General features: G+C 40.6%; 1 protein-coding gene across 2 annotated transcripts in view; it reads left to right on the top strand.

Annotated features, from left to right (window-relative positions):
* Nucleotides 1-233: 233 nt before the first annotated feature.
* PEX7 (peroxisomal biogenesis factor 7) overlaps nt 234-21,789 on the top strand; it is an 82,915-nt gene continuing 61,359 nt past the window's right edge. For both annotated transcript variants that reach the window (XR_010336608.1, XM_012474507.2), the window contains exons 1-5: nt 234-363; nt 2,761-2,818; nt 3,893-4,043; nt 20,730-20,807; nt 21,184-21,292. Coding sequence is in view for 1 of the 2 variants with exons in the window: in XM_012474507.2 (XP_012329930.1) it covers nt 234-363; nt 2,761-2,818; nt 3,893-4,043; nt 20,730-20,807; nt 21,184-21,292 (526 nt within the window). In the remaining variant the exon portion in view is untranslated. The remainder of the gene's footprint in view (nt 364-2,760; nt 2,819-3,892; nt 4,044-20,729; nt 20,808-21,183; nt 21,293-21,789) is intronic.

The following is a 21,789-nucleotide window of genomic DNA, read 5'->3' as shown; positions in this document are numbered from 1 at the left end:
GATAGATATGGATGTTTGCAGCAGGCGCAATTCAGTTTGGTTTCACCCAAAACAAAAATGGTCTCTGTCGGAGTCAACGGCTTTTCCTGGGCGGACCAATCAGAATCTCGAATACAGGGCACGGGTCCCGCACTTCCGCCCGGTCTTCCTGGTCTCTCCAACGGCTCCGGTGCGCCTCCGACTCGGTCCAGCTTCCGCGGCCAGGGCGGCGAGGGCCGTGGGCGGCGGGCGGGATGAACGCGGTGTGCGGCGGAGCGGCGCGGACGCTGCGGGTGCCGGGCCGTCACGGCTACGCCGCCGAGTTCTCCCCGTACCTGCCGGGCCGCCTGGCCTGCGCCGCCGCGCAGCACTACGGCATCGCGGGTGAGGCGGGGCAGCGCCGCCTGGGCGGGGGCGGAGGTGGGGGCCAGCGGGCTCCAACTCATGGTGCTCCAGGGAAAGCCCCTCCAAGCGTAGACGGTGCCGCGGGTCGGCGCCAGGGGGCGGAAGAGGCACTGACCCGCGCCGCTCCCTCCTTCGCAGAGAGCGGGAGTCGGTCTGGAGCGGGAGTCGATCCTCTTTTCCAGTTGCGTGCAAACGCATATAGCTGTAGCCTGCTAGCTCGTGTCCTTGTTCCCTGAAACTGCGCTGCCTCCGCCACCTGTCACACGCTCAGGCACATGTCTCCGTGCGGAGAGCCGGGGGAGCCTGCGTGGCCCTTTCGATCGGTCCGCCCGGCACAGCAGTAGCGGGAAGAGGGTCCGAACCAGAACCGCTCCAGGGCTCGCGAGTCGGCCCACATTTCCCAGTCTGCATTCGTGCACCGAGCCGCCACCTGCGGGCTGGTCTTCCTAAGGAGGATACTCTTCAGCGGATGCCTGGAGTCCCGCGGGTGCCACCATGAAATATATCAAGTTCAGTCCTCACCTATAGTTGTCTCACGAGGGGTGCACACATTCGCAAGTAGATGTAGGAGACTCCAGTTAATTGTCTCGGCCCGTGGTTACAGCTGCTCAGGAGGCTGAGGCGGGAGGATCTCTTGAGCCCGGGATGTTGAGGCTACAGTGAGCTGAGATCACATCACTCCACTCCAGCCTGGGTGACAGACTGAGACCCCGTCTTAAAAAAAGAAAAGAAAAGAAAAGAAATAGTTAATCATCTCTGTCCATGAACTAGATGAAAAGGCGCGGGTTCATTCTCGGTTTTGCCTTAATTCATGCCCTAGCTGTTATATGCACTGAAGCGAGATGCAGCAACTCATTGCATAATGTAGGTCTACCGTATTTTTTGTTTTGTCCTACAGCAGAAAAAAAAGTTACTTCTAAAAGTCAAAGAAATACTTGATTTATTTTCATTATTAGCTCTTAGTGCTTGCACGTTCGGATTTACATGGCCCACTGGTTAGATTGAAGACTCATGAGTCTATAATGGTAGGAATTTTCTTTTTTATCTTTTATCTTTTTCTTTTTAGAGACAGGGTCTCACTCTGTTCCCCAGATTGAGTAGAATGGTGCAGGCATGGCTCACTGCAGCCTCAACCTCCTGGGCTCAAATGATCCTCCTGTCTCAACCTCCCCTGTAGCTGGGAGCATAGGCAGGTGCCACCACACCTGGCTAATTTGTAATTTTTTTGTAGAGACAGGGTATTATTGTGTTGCCCAGGCTGGTCCTGAACTCATGGGTGCAAGCGATCCTCCTGCCTTGGCTTCCCAAACTGCTGGGATTACAGGCTCGAGCCACTGTGACTGGCCTGTAATCCTACTTTAAATCTTATGCAAAAACTTTTTAAAAGGAGTTGGTATTGGCCAGGTACAGTGCCTCACGCCTGTAGTCCCAGCACTTTGGGAGGCTGAGGTGGGCAGATCATGAGGTCAAGAGTTCGAGACCAGCCTGGCCAATGTGGTGAAACCCCATCTCTGCTAAAAATACAAAAATTAGCCGGGCGCGGTGGCACATGCCTGTAGTCCCAGCTGCTCTGAGAATCGCTTGAGCCCGGGAGGCGGAGGTTGCAGTGAGCCGAGATCATGCCATTGCAGTCTGGCCTGGGCGACAGAGCAAGAGACTCTGTCTTAAAAAAAAATAATAATAATATATATATGTGTGTGTGTGTGTGTGTGTATGTGATATTTAAATAGAAGAGATTTCCCCCCTTGGTCTTTCTACAATTAAATATAACTTTTAAAATACAATGGCCCTTTTGTAAAATAATCTTTGATGGGTAACATATTAACACCGTTTTCAGGACTTTATTACCACCAGTCGTGCTAAATCCCACCAGATATCTCCACATTCATATTTTGTTTTAAAATCCTGCATTAGATGTATTTTAGATTTATTGTTGAGGCAAGGCGATTTAGCAGGAGGAGCGCAGTCCCTGGGGTCTGTGAGCTGGAGGTTTCTCATCTGTGAGTAGGGATGCTAACACCAACTTGGAAGGTTTGTATCCCTGATGCCTTGTCTGGCTACAGAATAGGCCCCTAACTATTTCATCCCCCTGTTAGGTCCATGTCTGGATTCCAATCATAGGTGCAATGGGAAGTTGAATATTTATTAATTGAAGTATAATATAGAAAAATGGAAATAGAGAACACTTTTGGTATTCATGTCCCAAAAAGTTTAGGGAGAAATTGATCACCTGACCATTTGGTATTCAAGGTCCCAAAAACTTGAGGGAGAAATTTGTGATATTAAAATCAGGTACCAATTACTTGATAACTCCTTGACTTTTGATGTTACCCTGGCAGGTTCAAAGGCATGACCTTGATTTTTTTTTCTCTTTAGGCTGTGGAACCCTACTAATATTGGATCCAAATGAATCTGGGCTAAGGCTTTTTAGAAGGTAAAGTGGCTCTAATTATTAAAGGTATATATTGTTGCTATTAAAGCCTTAATAGAATGAGGTTTTGACTCTTTGTTCAGGATTTTAATTTACAATATAAAAGGAACCTTGGCATTTGCATAGGATGAAGTTTATTTTTAGCTGGTTGTGGTGGTGTGCACCTGTAGTCCCAGCTATTCCCAAGTCTAAGGCAGAAGGATCATTCAAGGCCAGGAGTTCAAGACCAGTCTGGTGGACAACATAGGAGGACCTTATCTCTAAAACAAATTTTTTTTTTTTTTGATGCGGAGTCTGGCTCTGTCACCCAGGCTGGAGTACAGTGGCATGATCTTGGCTCACTGTGGTCTCTGCCTCCTGGGTTCAAGTGATTCTCCTGCCTCAGCCTCCTAAGTAACTGGGATTATAGACAGGTGCCTGCCACCATGGCTGGCTAATTTTTGTAGTTTTTAGTAGAGACAGGGTTTTGCCATTTTGGCCAGGCTGGTCTCGAACTCATGACCTCAGGTGATCTGCCTGCCTTGGCCTCCCAAAGTGCTGGTATTACATGCATGAGCCACCGGACCTGGCCTAAATTTTTTTTTTTTAAATTAGCTGTGTCCCAATGGAGTACCTCTGTAGTCCCAGCTACTTGGGAGGCTGAGGTGGGAGGATTGCTTGAGTCCAGTTCAGGGATACAATGAGCTCTCATTGGGCCACTACACTCCAGCCTGGGTGACAGAGCAAGACTCCTAAATAAAAAACAAAACAAAACAAATCTGAAGCCTATCTCTTAGTGTCCACTCATGAATTATAAAACTTAAAACATAAAAAATGTGGAGTAGTATACTTTGTAGCGTTACATTTTTGGACTATGACATTCCACTGGACTGTTTTTTTTTTAACCTTTCTGAATGTATTGCCATATCTGTCAAGTACCTGCTCTACTTAACTCCCATAGTTGTGAAGATTACATGAGATATATTATTAAAATATGTGATAAATTTTAAGGAAAAAAGCCATAATTGTAATTGTTTTTTTGTTTTGTGTAGCTGCCTATATAAGTGTTGTTTGTTTGTTTGTTTTTTCCTGGTGTAGCTTTGACTGGAGTGATGGTTTGTTTGATGTGACCTGGAGTGAGAACAATGAACATGTCCTTGTCACCTGCAGTGGCGATGGCTCGCTGCAGCTCTGGGACACGGCCAAAGCTGCAGGGCCGCTGCAGGTCTATAAGGAACACACTCAGGAGGTAGGTGGGGAGTCTTTCTTGGCTGATTATTTTTCTTTCTTCGACTTTCGTTGAGATCCATTTGGGGATGCACACATGGAGAAATGTCTCCTGGGGACAAGTTTAAACTTTAGTATTTCTTAGACACACTAGATGTCACTTATTATTTGATTATTCAAACATAAAGTACCTCTTGGCGTAAGGAGCTGAGAAAGAAAAGAAAAGGTCAGTCTTCTCATTAGGCAGAAAAAATGCCTCCAGCAGTGTACTCTGGCATCATTTCCTCCGGAGAGGCCCATCACTTTCTTTGTGCTCTAAGGATGTGCTTACCACAGGGTGCTTTAAGATAGAGGTAGGCGGACTTTTCACAGAGACATCACAAGATTGCCTTTGGGGCTTCAGTGAGATTCTTGAGGAGTTTCAGAATATATTGGAGCAAGAGCATAAAACACTGAGTATGAGGCAGAACTTTGATCATTTATATCTAAATCTGGTTCATGTGTCTAGATTTTGTGTGTGTGTATGTATAGCATAGAAAATAGTTTGGGTTTCAGTTGTGCTAACATATATTTTCAGCAAAGATAATAATGAAGACATCTTCTTTTTTGTGTTTTTACCTTAAATGTTTTAAGATTTTCCTGAAGGTAGCAGTATGTCCTTCACATGAAAACTTGCTAATTTACTTTCAAATTTTTGTCCACCACAGTGCCTGGCCCAAGAAGGCCCTCAATAAATGCTTATTAGATGCAAGAATATCAGTCTTTTGTGGTAAAAGATTAGTTATGTGAGGGATCCAGATGTTTTATAGCTGTAGCTGTTGACAATCAAGATTTCTAAAATTATTATTGAAATATTGAAACATTTTAGTTTCTATTTTTATTTTTATTTTTGAGATGGAGTCTCACTCTGTCACCCAGGCTGGAGTGCAGCGGCGCAATCTCAGCTCACTGCAGCTTCCGCCTCCCGGGTTCAAGTGATTCTTCTGCCTTAGCCTCCCGAGTTGCTGGGACTACAGGCAAGCACCACCACACCTGGCTAGTTTTTTTTTTTTTTTTAATTTTTTTGAGATGGAGTCTTGCTCTGTCACCCAGGCTGTAGTTTTAGTAGAGACAAGATTTCACTTTATAGACCAGGCTGGTCTCAAACTTCTGACCTCATGATCCACCCGCCTTGGCCTCCCAAAGTGCTGGGATTACAGGCATGAGCCACCGTGCCCAGCCAGTTTGTATTTTTATTGTGATAGCTGTTTGAATAAATGTAGTTGTAAATCACCATGTTTTCAGGGAATTCCTGAGTATTAAGACAATTTTGATAAAGGAGAAATTTTAGTTTCAGGATGATCCAGGCACTAATCTCTACAGTGTAGTATGTCCAAAATTCAGATAATTTTGTGGAACCTGGGTGAATTTTTTTGTTTTGTTTTGTTTTAGTCAGGGTCTCGCTCTGTTGCTCATGCTGGAGTGCAGTGGTGCGATCTTGGTTCCCTGCAACCTCCACCTCCCAGGCTCAAGCCATTCTCATGTCTTAGCCACCTGAGTAGCTGGAATTACAGACGTGTGCCACCATGCCCTGCTAATTTTTGTATTTTCAGTAGAGATGGGGTTTCACCATGTTGGCCAGGCTGGTCTTGAACCCCTGGCCTCAAGTGATCCCACCTGTGTTTTTGAGTTTTCTTTCTTTCTTTTTTTTTTTTTTTGAAGAGATGAAGTTTCGCTATGTTGCCCAGACTAGTTTTTGTGATTTTTGACATCTTTTTATACCACTTATATAATAATTAAATGTTTTTCTTTTTCTTCTTTCTTTTTTAAAAAATATTTTCTTCTCAGAAGTTTTTTTTTCCTTTTTCTTAAGTCTTTGGTGCCTTTTATGACTTATGTGTATAAATTCAAGGGTAGTAACTAACATCATAAAATAATATAGCTAATTAAGTTAAATTCAATATATTGACTTAATGTTTTTCTTTCAATCAACTAAAGTTGTTGCTTCATTTATCCTAAAACAGTAATATTCATGAAACAATGGGGCTGATGGTTACTTTAGTATGTACATTTATTTGTTTTTAATGTACATTAAAATTAATAAGTAATGAATAAAATAAAGGTATGTACCAGTTAAAATAATCTCTTCTGCAACTACTCTGGGAAATACTGTTCTAGGATGTCCTAGATGGATGGTCACTCAGTCTTTACTTCATCTCAGTGAAAGTGAATTTCACTTTCTCTCAATATAACTTATTTGACTTTTAAATTGTTCTCATGATTAACAAACTGCTTACTAATCTCATTCATGAGGGCTCTACATTCATGACCTAATTACCCCCCAGAGGCCTCACTTCCTAATCGTTACATTGGGGAGCTAATATTTCAATATGTGAGTTTTGTGGGTACACATTCAGTCCATTGCATTTGCCAGATACTCAAAAATACTTAAAAGGATTTAAGCTCAAACAAGGATTTTAAGGAGCTAGTAAGTATTTGTTGAATCAATTAATAAATGAAGCTGGGTGTGGTGGCTCACACTTGTAATCCTAACACTTTGGAAGCTCGAGGTGGTCAGATCGCTTAAGGATAGGAGTTTGAGAACAGGATGGTCAACATGGCGAAACCTGTCTCTACTGAAAATACAAAAATTAGCTAGGTGTGGTGGTGCACACCTGTAGTCCCAGCTATTCGGTGGCTGAGGCACAAGAATCGCCGGAGCCTGGGAGGTGGAGGTTGCAGTGACTTGAGATTGTGCCACGGCACTCCAGCCTGGACAACAGAGTGAGACCCTGTCTTAAAAAGAAATGTATTAAAAAGTTAATAAATGAATAAGCATAGTCATTTTCTTTTTTGTTTTTCTTTTTTTTTTTTCACCAGTATGTTCAGGGAAACTATGTTGTAAAATGTCTTTATAATAGAATGATTTAAATCCTTTGGGTATATGCCCAGTAATGGGATTGCTGGGTTAAATGGAATTTCTATTTCTAGGTCCTTGAGGAATCGCCACACTGTCTTCCACAATGGTTGAACTAATTTACACTCCCACCAACAGTGGAGTGTAAATTTTGGAACACCAAAAGTGTTCCTAAACTCTTCTCTTCTAAACTCTTGTCTCTTCTGGGCACCCACAGGCCCAATACCACATGGAAACTGCCAAGGTTTGGAGCTTGTACCCTCAGAAGCAAGGCCTGAGCTGTACCTTGGCCCCTTTTAGCCATGACTGGAACTAGAGCAGCTGGGATGCAGGGCACCATGTCTTGAGGCTGCACAGAGCAGCAGGGCTGTTGAGGCCCACAAAACCATTTTTCCCTCCTAGGCCTCTGGGCCTGTGATGGGAGGGGTTGCTGCAAAGATCTCTGACATGCCCTGGAGACATTTTCCCCATTGTCTTGGCTATTAACATTCCACTCCTTGTTACTTGTGCACATTTCTGCAGCATGTTTGAATTTCTCCCTGGGAAATAGGTTTTTCTTTTCTACCTCATGGTTAGGTTGCAAATTTTCTAAACTGTTATGCGCTACTTCCCTTTTAAATATAGGTTCCAAATTCAAATCCTCTCTTCATGAATGCATGTGACTATACACTTTTAGAAACAACTGGTCCTTAGAAATCTCTTCTGCCAGATACCCTGAGTTATCTCTCTCAAGTTTAAACTTCCACAGATCTCTAGGGCAGGGGCAAAATGCCACCAGTCTCTTTGCCGAAGCATAGCATGACTGACCTTAACTCTGGTTCCCAATAAGTTCCTCATCTCTATTTGAGACCACCTCAGCCTGAACTTCATTGTTCATATCACTATTAGCATTTTGTTCAGAACCATTCAAGAAGTCTTTAGGAAGTTCCAAACTTTTCCACATCTTGCTGTCTTCTTCTGAACCCTCAAACTGTTCCAACCTCTGCCTGTTACCCAGTTCCAAAGTTGCTTTTACATTTCCAGATTATCTTTATAGCAGTACATCACTATCTTTGTACCAATTCTCTGTATTAGTCCTTTTTCACACTATTATAAAGAAATACTTGAGACTGGGTAATTTATAAAGGAAAGAGGTTAAATTGACTCATAGTTTCACATGGCTAGGGAGGCCTTAGGAAATTTACAATCATGGTGGAAGGTGAAGAGGAAGCAGACGAAGGTGACAGGAGAGAGGGAGCAGGGGAAACTGCCACTTTTAAAACCATCCGATCTTGTGAAAACTCATGATCACTAGAACAGTATGGGGGAAACTGCAGCCATGATCCAGTCACCTCCCACCAGATCCCTCCCTTAACATGTGGAGATTACAATTCAAGATGAGATTTGGGTGGGGACACAAAGCCAGACCATATCACGTACCAATAAAAAGTGTTAACTCAGAATGACAACCAGTCCTGCATTTAAAACCAGTGTGTTTTCTTCAGAAATGCATTTATGTTTAAAACTGCACAATGGATTTATTAACTGAAGGCCTTTTTTTTCCTTTCTTTGTATCCTGCTTTTTTTTTCTTTTTTAAAAATTGAGGAAATAGTTGGACTTGATATATTTCTTTTTGCATATTTAGTCATGCCTAGCTATTCATTTTGCAGTGGGTTAATGCAGTAAGATTTTATTGCAATTTATGATAGCAGTTTAAAGCTTTTTCCTGTAAACACTGTGATTGTACAGAAAAATAGTTTCTAGTTAGATGTCAGTTAAATCAATTCTCACTTTTTGGATTTTACTGCCATTAGGATGTGATATGTCATCACTTTTCAATTTTCATGTTTTAAAAGCATTTACCTTCTTTTGGCTTTGTTTTATATTTTAAAGTTTAGACTTGTATTAAAAAGGCAGAGCTGTTTATACTTGTAGCACATATGATATGCCAGGAATATGCCAGTCATTGACGATGCAGGTGTAAATAAGACTCATGTGCTGTTATCTGGTTGTAGTTTTGGGACATGCAAACAAACCATTTAGAGTCCCATGTAAATAAAAAAAAACCCACAAAACCCAACCATTCAATACAACATGATAGATGTTGAAAAGAGGTATCTAGAAGATACACGGAGAGGAGAACCAGGGACTGCCACAGAAGAGGTGCTATTTGGCCTGAGTCTTGGGCAGTTAGTAGTTAGCTAGGTAGCCCAAAGGGAAAGGGACATTTCTTTTTTTGTTGTTTTGTTTTCATTTTGAAAACTCTGTTGCCCAGGTAGAATATAGTGGCACAATCTCAGCTCACTGCAACCTCTGATTCCTGAGGCAAGCAATCCTCTGGCCTCCTGAGCTTAAGCAGTCCTCCTTCCTCAACCTCCCAAGTAGCTGGGGCTACAGTTCTGTGCCACCATGCCAGGCTAAGTTTTGGATTTTTTGTAGAGATGGGGTTTCTCCATGTTGCCCAGGCTGGTCTTGAACTCCTGGACTTAAGCAATCTATTTGCCTTGGCCTCCAAAGTTCTGGGATTACAGGCATGAGCTACCACATCCAACTGAAAAGGACATTTCTGATGGAGAAGAGCATCTACAAAAGTTAAGATTTGTGAAAGAGGGTGGCATGTTCATGTAACCACGTGTCCTTTGGTGTGCCTGGAGCATAGAGTGTGTGTAGTAGGAGATGAGGTAATGGAGGTGGGTAAGGCCCAATGGGCCTTGAATACCTGGATGGTGGGGGTTGGACTTTATGCTTTGAAAATTCGGGAGAAAGATGGATTGTGTAGATTTTGGGCCACACACTGTGAGCAGAAAACAGGACATATATAGGTAGGTAAGTATTACCCATTTTCTACTCAATTCACTTCTTCAGGTATTAGCTATTAGATAGGACTAGACTATAATTCAGGCATTTGGAATTTCAATACTTAAAAAAGGTGTGCAAAGGCTTAACTCTGTAGTTTTATTTTATTTTATTTTATTTTTGAAATGGGGTTTTGCTCTTGTTGCCCAGGCTGGAGTACAGTGTGACGATCTCAGCTCACTGCAACCTCTGCCTTCCAGGTTCAAGTGATTCTCCTGCCTCAGTCTCCCAGGCATCTGGGATAACAGGCATGCACCACCACACCTGGCTAGTATTGTATTTTTAGTAGAGATAGGAAATCACCATGTTGGTCAGGCTGGTCTCGAACTCCTGACCTCAGGTGTTCTACCTGCCTCAGCCTCCCAAAGTGCTGGGATTATAGGTGTGAGCCACTGTACCCAGCCTTAAGTCTGTGGTTCTTAAACTTTGCAACAGATTAGCATCACTTTGGGAGCTTTTAAAAATCTTTTTTTTTTTTTTTTCTCTGAGACAAAGTCTTGCTCTCTTGCACAGGCTGGAGTGCAATGGTGTGATCTCAGCTCACTGCAATCTCTACCTCTTGGGTTCAAGCAGTTCTACCTCAGCCTCCTGAATAGCTGGGATTACAGGCGTGTACCACTATGCCTGGCTACTTTTTGTATTTTTAGTAGAGACAGGAGTTCACCATGTTGACCAGGCTGGTCTCAAACTCCTGACCTCTTGATCCTCCCGCCCTGGCCTCCCAAAGTGCTGGGATTACAGGCATGAGCCACAACATTCAGCCAGGAGCTTTTAAAAATCTTCCATGCCTAGGTCACAATGTCTAGGGGTGGGGGTTGGAGCCAGACATTATTACTTAAAGATTCCCAGGTGATTCCAATGTGCAGCATGGTTTGGAAGCCACTGCCTTGACTTGATAAACATTCAATTCTAATGACCTTGATATGTGTGTTATCTAATAATTTGGGGATTGTAATATTAAAAATGTAGATTTAAAAAATCTTTAATAAGAGGAGTGATTTGATTTACCTTGCAAAATCATTAGTCCCAACACATTATTTAACCTCAATGCTTTCTAAAATTTTTTAAAGAAGCGAAAAATGATAGTTTTAAATAGATGGAAACCATAATAGAATATGTTCAGATGGAGAAGGACTTTCAAGCATGACTATTGCTACTATGTCTATAGTCTCTCTCATACACAGAGTGTAGGTGTCAACACTATGCATGTCTCTTTTTCTTTTTTAAAAAATTTTATTTTTGCTGCACTTATTTGTAAGATAAACACTATGCATGTCTCTGAAGTGAGTTAGTGACTTGTAGATAGAAGTTAAAATTCCATATCTCTGATTTTAGAATCTGTTAGCAAGCATATGTAGGGGAATTATGAAATCTTATTTGATAATTTAAACTTATATGAAACTAAAAATTATGTTTAGTTTTGCTGCAAGCTAACTTGAAGTGAAATTATTGGCAGAGCTATGTAAATATATCTAAAATTTATGTTTTACTTAAAGAGAGGAATAGAAGCATACTATATAACAGGTATATAGTATGCTGTTATATATATATATAGTTATATGCCTCTTTTATATATGTAGTTATATATCTGTTATATACTATGTTTCTATATTTAAAAAGTACATACCTGTTATATATTATAAATATATATATGGTATATATATTTCAAAAAGAAACAATGGAAAGATAATTTAAAAAGTAATAAAAATGGTTACCTTGAAAGGGGGTAAGGGAGAAAGCAGGGGAAAGGGAACTAGAATGGAAATAAGATTTCTTCAAATATAACTTGTGTTATAGTTCTGACCTTGGAACCATTGAAATGTTTTATGTAATTAAGAATTCCAATGGGCTGGATGCAGTGGCTCATGCCTGTAATCCCAGCACTTTGGGAGGCCAGGATAGGTGGATCATGAGGTCAAGAGATCAAGACCATCCTGGCCAACATGGTGAAACCCCGTCTCTACTAAAAATATGAAAATAAGCTGGGTGTGGTGGCGTGCACCTGTTGTCCCAGCTACTCAGGAGGCGGAGACAGGAGAATCACTGATCCAGGGAGGCAGAGGTTGCTGTGAGGTGAGATCACACCACTGCACTCCAGCCTGGGCAGCTGAGCGAGACTGTCTCTTAAAAAAAAAAATCACAATGTATTAATAAGTTGGAAAGGAAAAAGCAATTGCTAAAAATTTAAAGCAAGCACATTAATCTAAAGGTCTATCAAATTGATGCCATAACTAGGTATTGAAAATAATTATTTCAAGTGACTTAAAAAACCCAGTGTTGTGATTATACATTCCTAATAAGTCTGATAAACAGAAAGAATTAGGGCTGGGCTGGTAGTTCGCGCCTGTAATCCCAGCACTTTGGGAGACCAAGGCGAGTCGGTTACTTGAGGCCAGGAGTTTGGCCAACATGGTGAAACCCCATCTCTACTAAAAATATAAATCTTAGTTGGGTGTGGTGGTGCACACCTGTAATCCCAGCTACTCAGGAGGCTGAGGCAGGAGAATTGCTTGAACCTGGGAGGTAGAGGTTGCAGTGAGTGAAATCGTGCCACTGCACTCTAGCCTGGGTGGCAGAGTGAGACTCTTGTCTCAAGAAACAAAAACAAACAAAGAATTGGAAAGAAATTTGAAACTGCATTCACAAAATTAACATTGTTACTTTGAAACTCATGTTCATTGTAGGATAAGGCATACCAGTAATTATGTTATTAGAAACTGTAAGTTTTAAAGTGAGAGAAAAGCCTCATGAGTACAAAGAAGTATAAATGATCTTAAAGTTGAATGGGGAATAGTCATATAAACTTGCAATTTATTTTTCTCTGTCTAAAAAAACTACGTATTTCCTAGTTTTTTGCACAATAAAGATTTAGAAGAAGTGACAAGTAAGTAGCAGTGAATATTCTTAGTACCTTGAATATGGTCTCTAAATACTGTTTGCCACAAAAAGGAATAGTGTCTTTGGATAAGTCATTTATTCTAGGACTGGGCAAGCATACACGCCATCTTCTTGTGTCAGAAAGCAAGAAAGCTATGAAAGGTCACTGGAGACATATCAAAAGGAAGAGAAAACTTGAAGGGACTCTCATTGGCCGAAGATGAGACTATTGGAACATCCAAAAGAATGAAAGCAAATTTCAACACCCCCCTCCCAACACACACACATTTTCAGTCCTTACATGGAGATGGAGTTGTGATTAGGAAAAATGTAGTCACCATTGAGGATTATTAGGACAACCAACTCATTATTCTGAAAATTGATAAACAAAAGTAAAGAATCAAAGCATTTACCCTTCCTTTTTTGTATGTTTTATTGTGGTATTATAAAATAGTTGATAAGAAAAGTTCTTTATAACAGAGTTCTAGCTAATAAATGCAGAAGGAATAACAGAAAATCACCATTTAGTAGCCCCTAATGAAATAATGACTCTAGGCAGGGATCATTGTGGATGCTAAAACCATTAGTTTAAGATTGAAACATTCTCTGAACAATCTTAGGATCACTAAAAGTGGGTCAACCAGAAATTATATGCCTCCTAATATAATTGGGAGCCAAAAAAAATGAACTGAATCTGATTAAGCATCCAGATCTAACTTCTAATTTAGAGGAAATTGGAAGGGTAGAGTAAAAAGTTAATTACCACCATGAGGAAACAATTGGGAAAATCCAGAAGGTAGGACATTCTACAAGAACAATAACTTGGTTTCTTCAGCAAATAAATATTATAGGATAAGGGCAGGAAGAGCAAGATGTGGGGATGAGGACTGTCCTAGCTTAGAAGAGACTTAGGAGATGTAACAGCTAAGTGTAAATGTGGGTCTTACTTGGATACTGATTCAAATAAGCCGACTGTGAACAAAATAAAACAAAACACTTTTGGGACAGTCAGGGAAATACGAATAAGGATGGAGTGTTAAGTAGCCATTTTTAATCTTGTTGGTGTGAAACTGGCCTGTGCTTCTGTAAAAAAGACGAACAGGCCTTCCCTGCTGAAGTATTCAGGAGTAAAACGGTCTGATGTTAAAATACTCCAGCAGTCATTCATTCAGTCAATGATGGGACAGAGGAAACATGATGGGCAACATGCTGATCGTTATGGCAGGTGTGTAATAGGTGCCTGGGGTTTATTATACCATTCTCTCTACTTTTATGCATGTTTTTAAGTTTCCATAATGAAAAAAATTGGAAAATGTAAGTTTCAGGGCTGGGTATGGTGGCTCATGCATGTAATCCCAGCACTTTGGAAGGCCTAGGCAGGAGGATTACCTGAGCCCGGGATTTAGAGACCAGCCTGGGTAACATGGTAAAACCTCATCCCTACAAAAAAATAAAAAAGTAGCTGCTGTTGTGGTGTGCAACTGTGGTCCTAGCTACTCGGGAGGCTGAGGTGGGAGGATTGATTGAGCCCAGAAGGTGGAGGCTGCAGTGAGCTGTGCTCATGCCACTGCACTCCAGCTGGGGAACAGAGTGAGACCCTGTCTCAAAATAGGAAAAAAAGAAAATTTAAGTTTCACCTTAAATATATAGCCCTTTCTAATCACTCAGTAATTAAAAGTCAGTATCCCTTTCCTTTGTATTGATATAGATAAGAATCAAAATTCTGGACATAGTTTCTATTTGACAATTTTTAATTAAATAGACCAACTTAAAAAGGGCAATACTTTGCAATAGATTAAAGATGAGCTCTTTGGGAATTGATTTCAGTAATAAAATTTGTCCTCTCAAACCATAGTTTTGATGAGGTTCAGATTTCATAAAGCAGCACAAAACATTGTGCAGTCGGTTTTTTTCTTTTTCCATTTTCCTGGTTAATTTTCTTCACCACTGCCAAGAGTAATTTCATAAGATAGGCCTCTAGAGGACCCTGCTCTTAAAGCATAAAGTCAGGCACTGCATATCTCTCTTCCTTTTTATATTTAAATTGTGCTTTTGCCATGGCCACTATTTGAGTGGGAGTGGAGGGGGAGGCTGGGAATAAGGAAGAGATGGAAGAGTAGACTTAATAGGAGATGTGCTTTCCATTCAGATTTGTTCTCTTTTCCTTCCTTCATTCCAGAAACTTTTAGTAACTCTACTGTATACAAGAGACTGTACCAGGCTAGCTAGGAAGACGAACACATTAGGTGTGCCCTTGCCCTCCTGGACTTCCTGCCCTGTCTTGGGAGGCAGGCTTCTGGTTATCTAATGTCTGATGTCCAGCCCTGTCTTGGGAGGCAGGCTTCTGGTTATCTAATGTCTGATGTGGTAAGCACTGTGAATGTATGCAGTGCTGTGGGAAGGGAGGATTTGTCTGGGGAAGGGGCAGGGAGGGCATCCTTTGGTATAAAGGGGAAGTGGGAATGAATTATTCAAGTGGAGAGGCCAGGGTAGTGTTAGAGGCAAGTGAAAGAGCACCTCGATCAGAAAGGCTAGAGCCTATTTGCTTGGAGCTGTCCGTGTTTTGGCCATTGTGCTAAGATCAGTAGAAAGACACTGCAGTTTAAAAAGCCTATGAAATATTTTATACATTATAAAATACATGTAAGATATAAAAATGATGTATTGAACACACGCATTCACCATCTAGCTTAAGAAATGAAACATTACCTTTACCACTGGCGTCCCCTGGTTACCCTTTCTGGTCCTAGCCTTCCTCTCCTTTTTTTTCTTCCTAGGAGTAACCGCTAGGCTGAATTTTCTATTTATGTATTTTTTTGCTTTTCTTTCTATTTTTATTACATGTGTATACATCCCTAAGTCATGCATAGTTTTGCATGATTTTGACCTTTGGGTAATAAGAATCAACATGGATGAATCTCACATAATGTCGAGCAAAGATGCTAAGTTGTAGGAGCTACATATACTGGCAAACCACTGAAAAGCTTTGTACAGGGGAGTGACATTTAATTTGTATTTTATAAAGATTACTTTTTATGTAGTATGGATAATGGATTGGAAGTAAACAAAAATGGATGGGGAGAGCAGTTAGAAGGATGCATAAGTGGTAACTTATGGTTGATGGTTGTAACCTCTTAAGAGAAATCATACACATACTCCCTTTAGGATCTTATCCCTCCCAACTATTCAACCTTGCTGTTCCCAGATTTGGTAAGCTTGTTCCCTGCTTCAAGGTCTTTCCCTGTTCTCTGTAACCTGAGCCTTTCATCTCATATCTGCAGAGTTCAGTGTTTAACTGCACTTCAGTCTCTGCACAGAGAGGTCTTTCTGACCACTGTGTTGAGAAGTGACCCCCTGCCCTTGTCATTATTTTCTATTTTCCTTACTCTGCTTTTTCTTTGTAGTTTTTTTTTTTTTAATTGCAACTTTAAATTATACATTTATAGCATGTTTACTGCTGCTAAAATAAAATATGGGGGCTGGTCTTGTCTAAATTTTTAGTCCCCTTTCTCCTCTTGCCTAGTACATAGTAGGTGCCTAATAAATGTTTGTTGAATAGATGAGTGAATTGGTTGAGGTTGGGATAATGGAATTCATTCTTCCTTTTCGGCTGTCTCCCAAACATCTCTCTGGCTGTGAACTTTTTTCAGAGCTTGAGGTTAATGCCCAAACCCTGTCTTACTGTCACCTCAAACACAGTATATATAAAATTACATTATTTTCCTTCCTTCAGTCTTTCACTTTTATTAATGCCGCCATCACTGACAGTCCTCAGCCACGAAACCTTGGTGTTATCTTGCAGTGTTTACTACCCCTGACCCCTAGGGTGCTGTATGTCTTTGGGGAAGTTTTCTGGTTACTATTTCACCTCTGCTTTTTTGCCTATTGACATTTTAACCAGCCCTCAGGGCCGTGCTTCAATCCTCCTCTTCTGAGCACCAAGCTGAATCTTCCATCCAAGTACCGCTTTTGTGCTTATGTCTATAATTTGTTTTGTTTTGTTTGTTTTGTTTTTGAGACAGGGTCTCTCTCTGTTACCCAGGCTGGATGGAGTGCAGTGGCATGATCATGGCTCACTGTTGTCTTGACCTTGACCTTGTGGGCTCAAGTCGTCCTCCCACCCCAGCCCCCTGAATAGCTGGGACTACTGTTACCTGTCACCACACCTGGCTAATTTTTAAATTTTGTATATAGTTGGAGTCTCACCACATTGCCCAAGCTGGTCTTGAACTTGTGGGCTCAAGCAGTCCTCTTGCCTCGGCCTCCCAAATTGCTGGGATTACAGGCATGAGTTACCATGCCTGGTGTAGTTATTCTTTTTCTAATTAAAAAAAAAAAAAACCTACACAGTCTTCTGATCTGTTAGTTCCTTTCCTATATCCTAATATTATAAATATAGTAAAACACATAAAGTATTTATCAATTGAGTTGCCTTTATTTCCTTTTCTTTTTTTTTTTTTGAGTCAGGGTCTCACTCTGTCATCCAGCCTGGCGTGCAATGGCATGATCTCAGCTCACTGCAACCTCTCCCTTCCAGGAGCAATTCTCCTGCCTCAGCCTCTCAAGTAGTTGAGACTACAGGCGCACACCATCATGCCTGGCTAAGTTTTATATTTTTAGTAGAGATGGAGTTTCACCATGTTGGCCAGGCTGGTCTTGAACTCCTGGCCTTAAGTGATCCAACTGCCTTGACCTCCCAAAGTGCTGGGATTACAGGCGTGAGCCACCACACTCAGCCTATTTTCTTTATTATCCCCTTTTTAACTTCACCACCATGTATGTCCTACTGTTAGCTCTGTCATAGAGACCTAATGCTCGCCACTTGGTTGTGCAACAGAAGACAGCTGGCAGCAGCAGTGCCATCAGCATGGTTTTCTTACTTCCTGTCTTTGGTGTTGATTCAAGCTGGATTCTCTTGCGATGGAGGCTCCTGCAGTTTTAAAAGGTGAGGAGTCATAAGGTTTCACCTGCTGCATCGCACCGGAAGTGTGTGGTGGCAGTGGAGTCTGAGCTGATGATGCTAGTATTTAGTTAGTAGTCCTCTGTACCTACCTAGCAATGATTGAGGGTGTAAAGAAAATTTAATTGGTTAAATTATTTTAACCAGCGTTTGAGTGCCTATTGTACTGTGATGAACATATGTGTACAAGATGTTTGCTCATTAGGAGTCTCCAAAATCTAGCAGATATCACAGTTGTTTAACATTCTTTTTAGTAAATAAAATATGGCAAATGCTGATTTAGAAGTAGGTGTGAGCTGCTGTTGGAGTACGTAGAAGGCAGCATATGACTCACTGAAGGGCTTATCAGGGGAGGCTTATTTCATAAGGAATGTAATGGGACCACATCTTGATGGATAAATGGAAATTCACAAGTGGACAGGGGCTTTAATATCTTGTGTATGGGTAATTCATGAAAACACAATGGAATCAATCTGGGCCCAAATGTAGCTCCAGTAAAGGGTGATACCAGCAGGGGTAGAGCTTTATTTCCTTGATATCATGGCTTAAGGTAGCCAAGAAGTTCTGATTCAACAGTGCCCTCAAGTAGCATGCTGTACAGATAGCCTAGCATAGCAATTAAGGGTGGGCTCTGCAATTAGGCTGCCCAGGTTCAGATTTCATCTCTGCCCCTTACTAGCTTTGGGGCTCTGGACAAGTTATTTAACCTTTCTGGGCCTCGACATAGTATCTACTTCATATAAATGAAGATTAAATGAAATAAAATACATAAAGTCCTTATCAACAGCATCTGGCACTCAGAGTGTTCAATAAAGGTTTGCTATTTTTATTTTTGACTGTTTACATCAGCCTAGCGCAGAGATTGGCAAACTACAACACGTGGGCCAGGGCCAAATCTGGCCTGCAATTCGATTTACAAATAAAGTTTTATTGGATCCAAGCCATGCCCATTCATTCAGTATCGATTATGGCTGCTTGTTGTGCTACAAGATCTGGGTTTAGCAGTTGTGACAGTGACCATATAGCCTGGAAAGTCTAAAATATTTACCATATGGCCCTTTACAGAAGAAATGTACCTTTTTTGAAGGAAGTTACCATATACTATATGGTCCTTTATAGGAGAAATTTAGAGGATAAAATCAAACTCTTTAGCTCTCAAGATCTTCAGTGATTGCTTCCAAACCAGTCTTTTTTCTGTCTGTAACTAACAGATGGCCAGGGCAGCTCTTTGGCTTTCACTGCCCCTTCTATTCCCTTCATAGTTGCCGTCTGTTGCTGGATCGTGCTTCCTTTAGTGTTCCAGCTACTCCTCTGTCTTTTGCATGAATATGGGCAGCAGCAGGGCCAGCACTAGGGTAGGATGTATGAGGCACTCACTTTGGATACACAATTTAAGGGGGCCCCAAAAAACGTGATAAGCAATATAATTTGTTAATATAATGTTTTTAAAAATAAAAATTAATGCCAAAACTTATGATGAACAAAATATCAATATTTTATTTATTTTTTCTTTTTTTGAAGCTTAATATAATTTTATTAAACTTTTTCCAGGTTTATTATGATTGGCAAATAAAAATTTGTAAGCTGGGCATGGTGGCTCACACCATAATCCTAGCACTTTGGGAGGCTGAGGTGGTAGGACTGCTTGAGCCTAGGAGTTTGGGACCAGCCTGGGCAATGGTGAGACACTGTCTCTACAAAAAAAAAAAAAAAAATTAACTGGGTGTGGTGGCACGAAAGCATGACTCCAGCTACTTAAGAGGCTGAGGTGGGAGGACCGCTTGAGCCCAGGACGTCATGGCTGCAGTGATCCAAGATTGTGCCACTGCACTCCAGCCTGGGCAACAGAGCTATACCCTATTTCAGGAAACAAAAAATAAAACAAAGCTAAGTTGTACAGCTTAGTGTTTTGATCTAAATATATCTTCAGTAATGATTCCTACAATCAAGCTAATTAACATGTCCATCACTTGAATAGTTAACATTTTTGTATGTGTGTGAGGTAAAAACATTTAAGATCTACTTTCAGCAAATTTCAAGTATACAATTTCAAGTATTCAGTAATACATTGTTATTTATTATAGTTACCATGCTATACCTTGAATCTCTAGAAAGTATTCATCTTATAACTAAAAGTTTGTATCCTTTGATGGATATAGCCTCATTTCCCCCACCCCCAGCCCCTGGCAAACACTATTCTACAGTATGTTTCTCTAAGTTTGACTTTTTAAGATTCTGCCTATAAGTGACAAAGCATCAACTGTTTAAATAAAGACAGGATCAGTATTGCTGATGTTTTTTTTCCTCAGCCTCTAACATGGCTCAACATAGTAGTGGGCAGCAGAGAGCAAGTCACCCACACTTAAGTGACTTAAGCCCAGATACTCATACTTCCTACATATATGTTGGGGAGAGTAATAAGAGTCAAAGTCACCTGCTGACTGATCATATGAAGGGCATATACTCAGATCCCTGTCAGGACTAATTTTGTAAAGTATAATTATTCACATATTTTGTTGAATTTCGTTTACAGGAGTGATCTGTGTATAATCTGTTATATAAAAGGAAAGAATGAAAACATTTCCAAAAGTTTTCAAATGGTTCATTTGAAATGGTTCCTTGAGAGGAGTGAAGCATACATTAGAATGGCAGCATTGGATAACTAAAACTGTTTACCAAGAGATCTGGAAGGACCACCTGGTTCCTGCAAGCTTTTTCTAAGAAAGGCCAGATAGGGATATTAATTGAATTTTAATGCTTTCCAATAAACATTGACCCAGCAAGCTTTTTTAGATGACTAAATTCTAATCTGCTTTGACATTTCTTCGTGGAGCTGCAAACAGTGATTTGTTGGTAGGTTTTAAAATATGTACAATTTGTTTTAGTGAAGAAGGTTTGGAAGTATTCTGTAGAATTCTATTAAAGCAAAATGGAGTCTTATCTGTAAGGAATAAGTCTGGAGGAATGGACAAGATCAACCTTTCATTTCTCAGATACCGTGTTGAGATGGACAGGAATTATTTGATGTTTTGACATAGTAAATTAGTTGTTCTGCCTCTCACTGTTATATAATAAGAGATAAAATGCAGTGTTGAACTTGATGCTCTTTTGCTTTCTAAATACTTTCAAATGTTTTTAGGTGTATAGTGTTGATTGGAGCCAAACCAGAGGTGAACAGCTTGTGGTGTCTGGCTCATGGGATCAAACTGTCAAATTGGTATGTTAGCATTATTATATTCAAAAACAAATATGCCCTTCTCTAGAGCTTCCACTGAATCTTTTTTTTCCCTCAAACATACTGCTGTAGCTTTATGATTGGACAGCTGATTTTCTTTAAAAAAATTAAAGCATTTATTAGAACTTAACATTTTGTAATCTTTTGGTTGCAAACTAATAGTTAGCTCAGCATTAGTTTGGCCCTTAAATACCATCTTGTTTTATATCAAAATAGAGCTTTAAAAATCCTTGATATCTGCATGTATATTGTACATGTATATATAAACGTATATCATTTATGGGTATAAATAGTGTGTGTAAAAGCATAAATTTGAATTTATCCCTCTTGAGTAATTGATCTATTCATTTATTTGTAGTGGGATCCAACTGTCGGAAAGTCTCTGTGCACCTTTAGAGGCCATGAAAATGTCATTTATAGCACAATCTGGTCTCCCCACATCCCTGGTTGTTTTGCTTCAGCCTCAGGTAAATAATTCTGTATTTGCCAAAAGCCTTACTTGTAGTAAATAGGTGGCCTTGTTTTTCCCATTAGGTGGCGCTGTGTACCTTAGATTCAGAGAGAAAACAGGGGTCTTACTATTCTTTTGTGCTCTTAAGACTTTCCTTCTTTGTCAACCTCTTAAGAATTAGCTGAGGTTCAGGTTACTTTTGATGATTCCAGCTCCTAAAGAATAATTCCTCAGTTTCTGGCAAGGACAAATTCGTGGATGATAATGTTATAACAGATATGATCTATGTTTGGAAAAGAAGATTTTGAGTTTTGTTTTAGAACACTGTTAACAGAACCTCTGAGACACGCATCTGTTTGTCAATGAGCAGGTTGAGTTTGGAACTGAGAAGTCTGACCTTGTGAGTAAAAATTGTATCATTGGCTTATAATTGGTAAAGCTATTGCAGTAAATCAGAGCACCTAAGGGGCTAGTATTCACTAAATTGGCTGCACATCTAAGCCTTCAGATGAA

This window comes from Aotus nancymaae, unplaced genomic scaffold (genome assembly GCF_030222135.1).
Source record: "Aotus nancymaae isolate 86718 unplaced genomic scaffold, 86718_ANA_hifiasm-v0.15.2.pri h1tg000040l, whole genome shotgun sequence".
Lineage (NCBI taxonomy): Eukaryota > Metazoa > Chordata > Mammalia > Primates > Aotidae > Aotus > Aotus nancymaae.
This window is presented reverse-complemented; position numbering and strand designations above follow the sequence as displayed.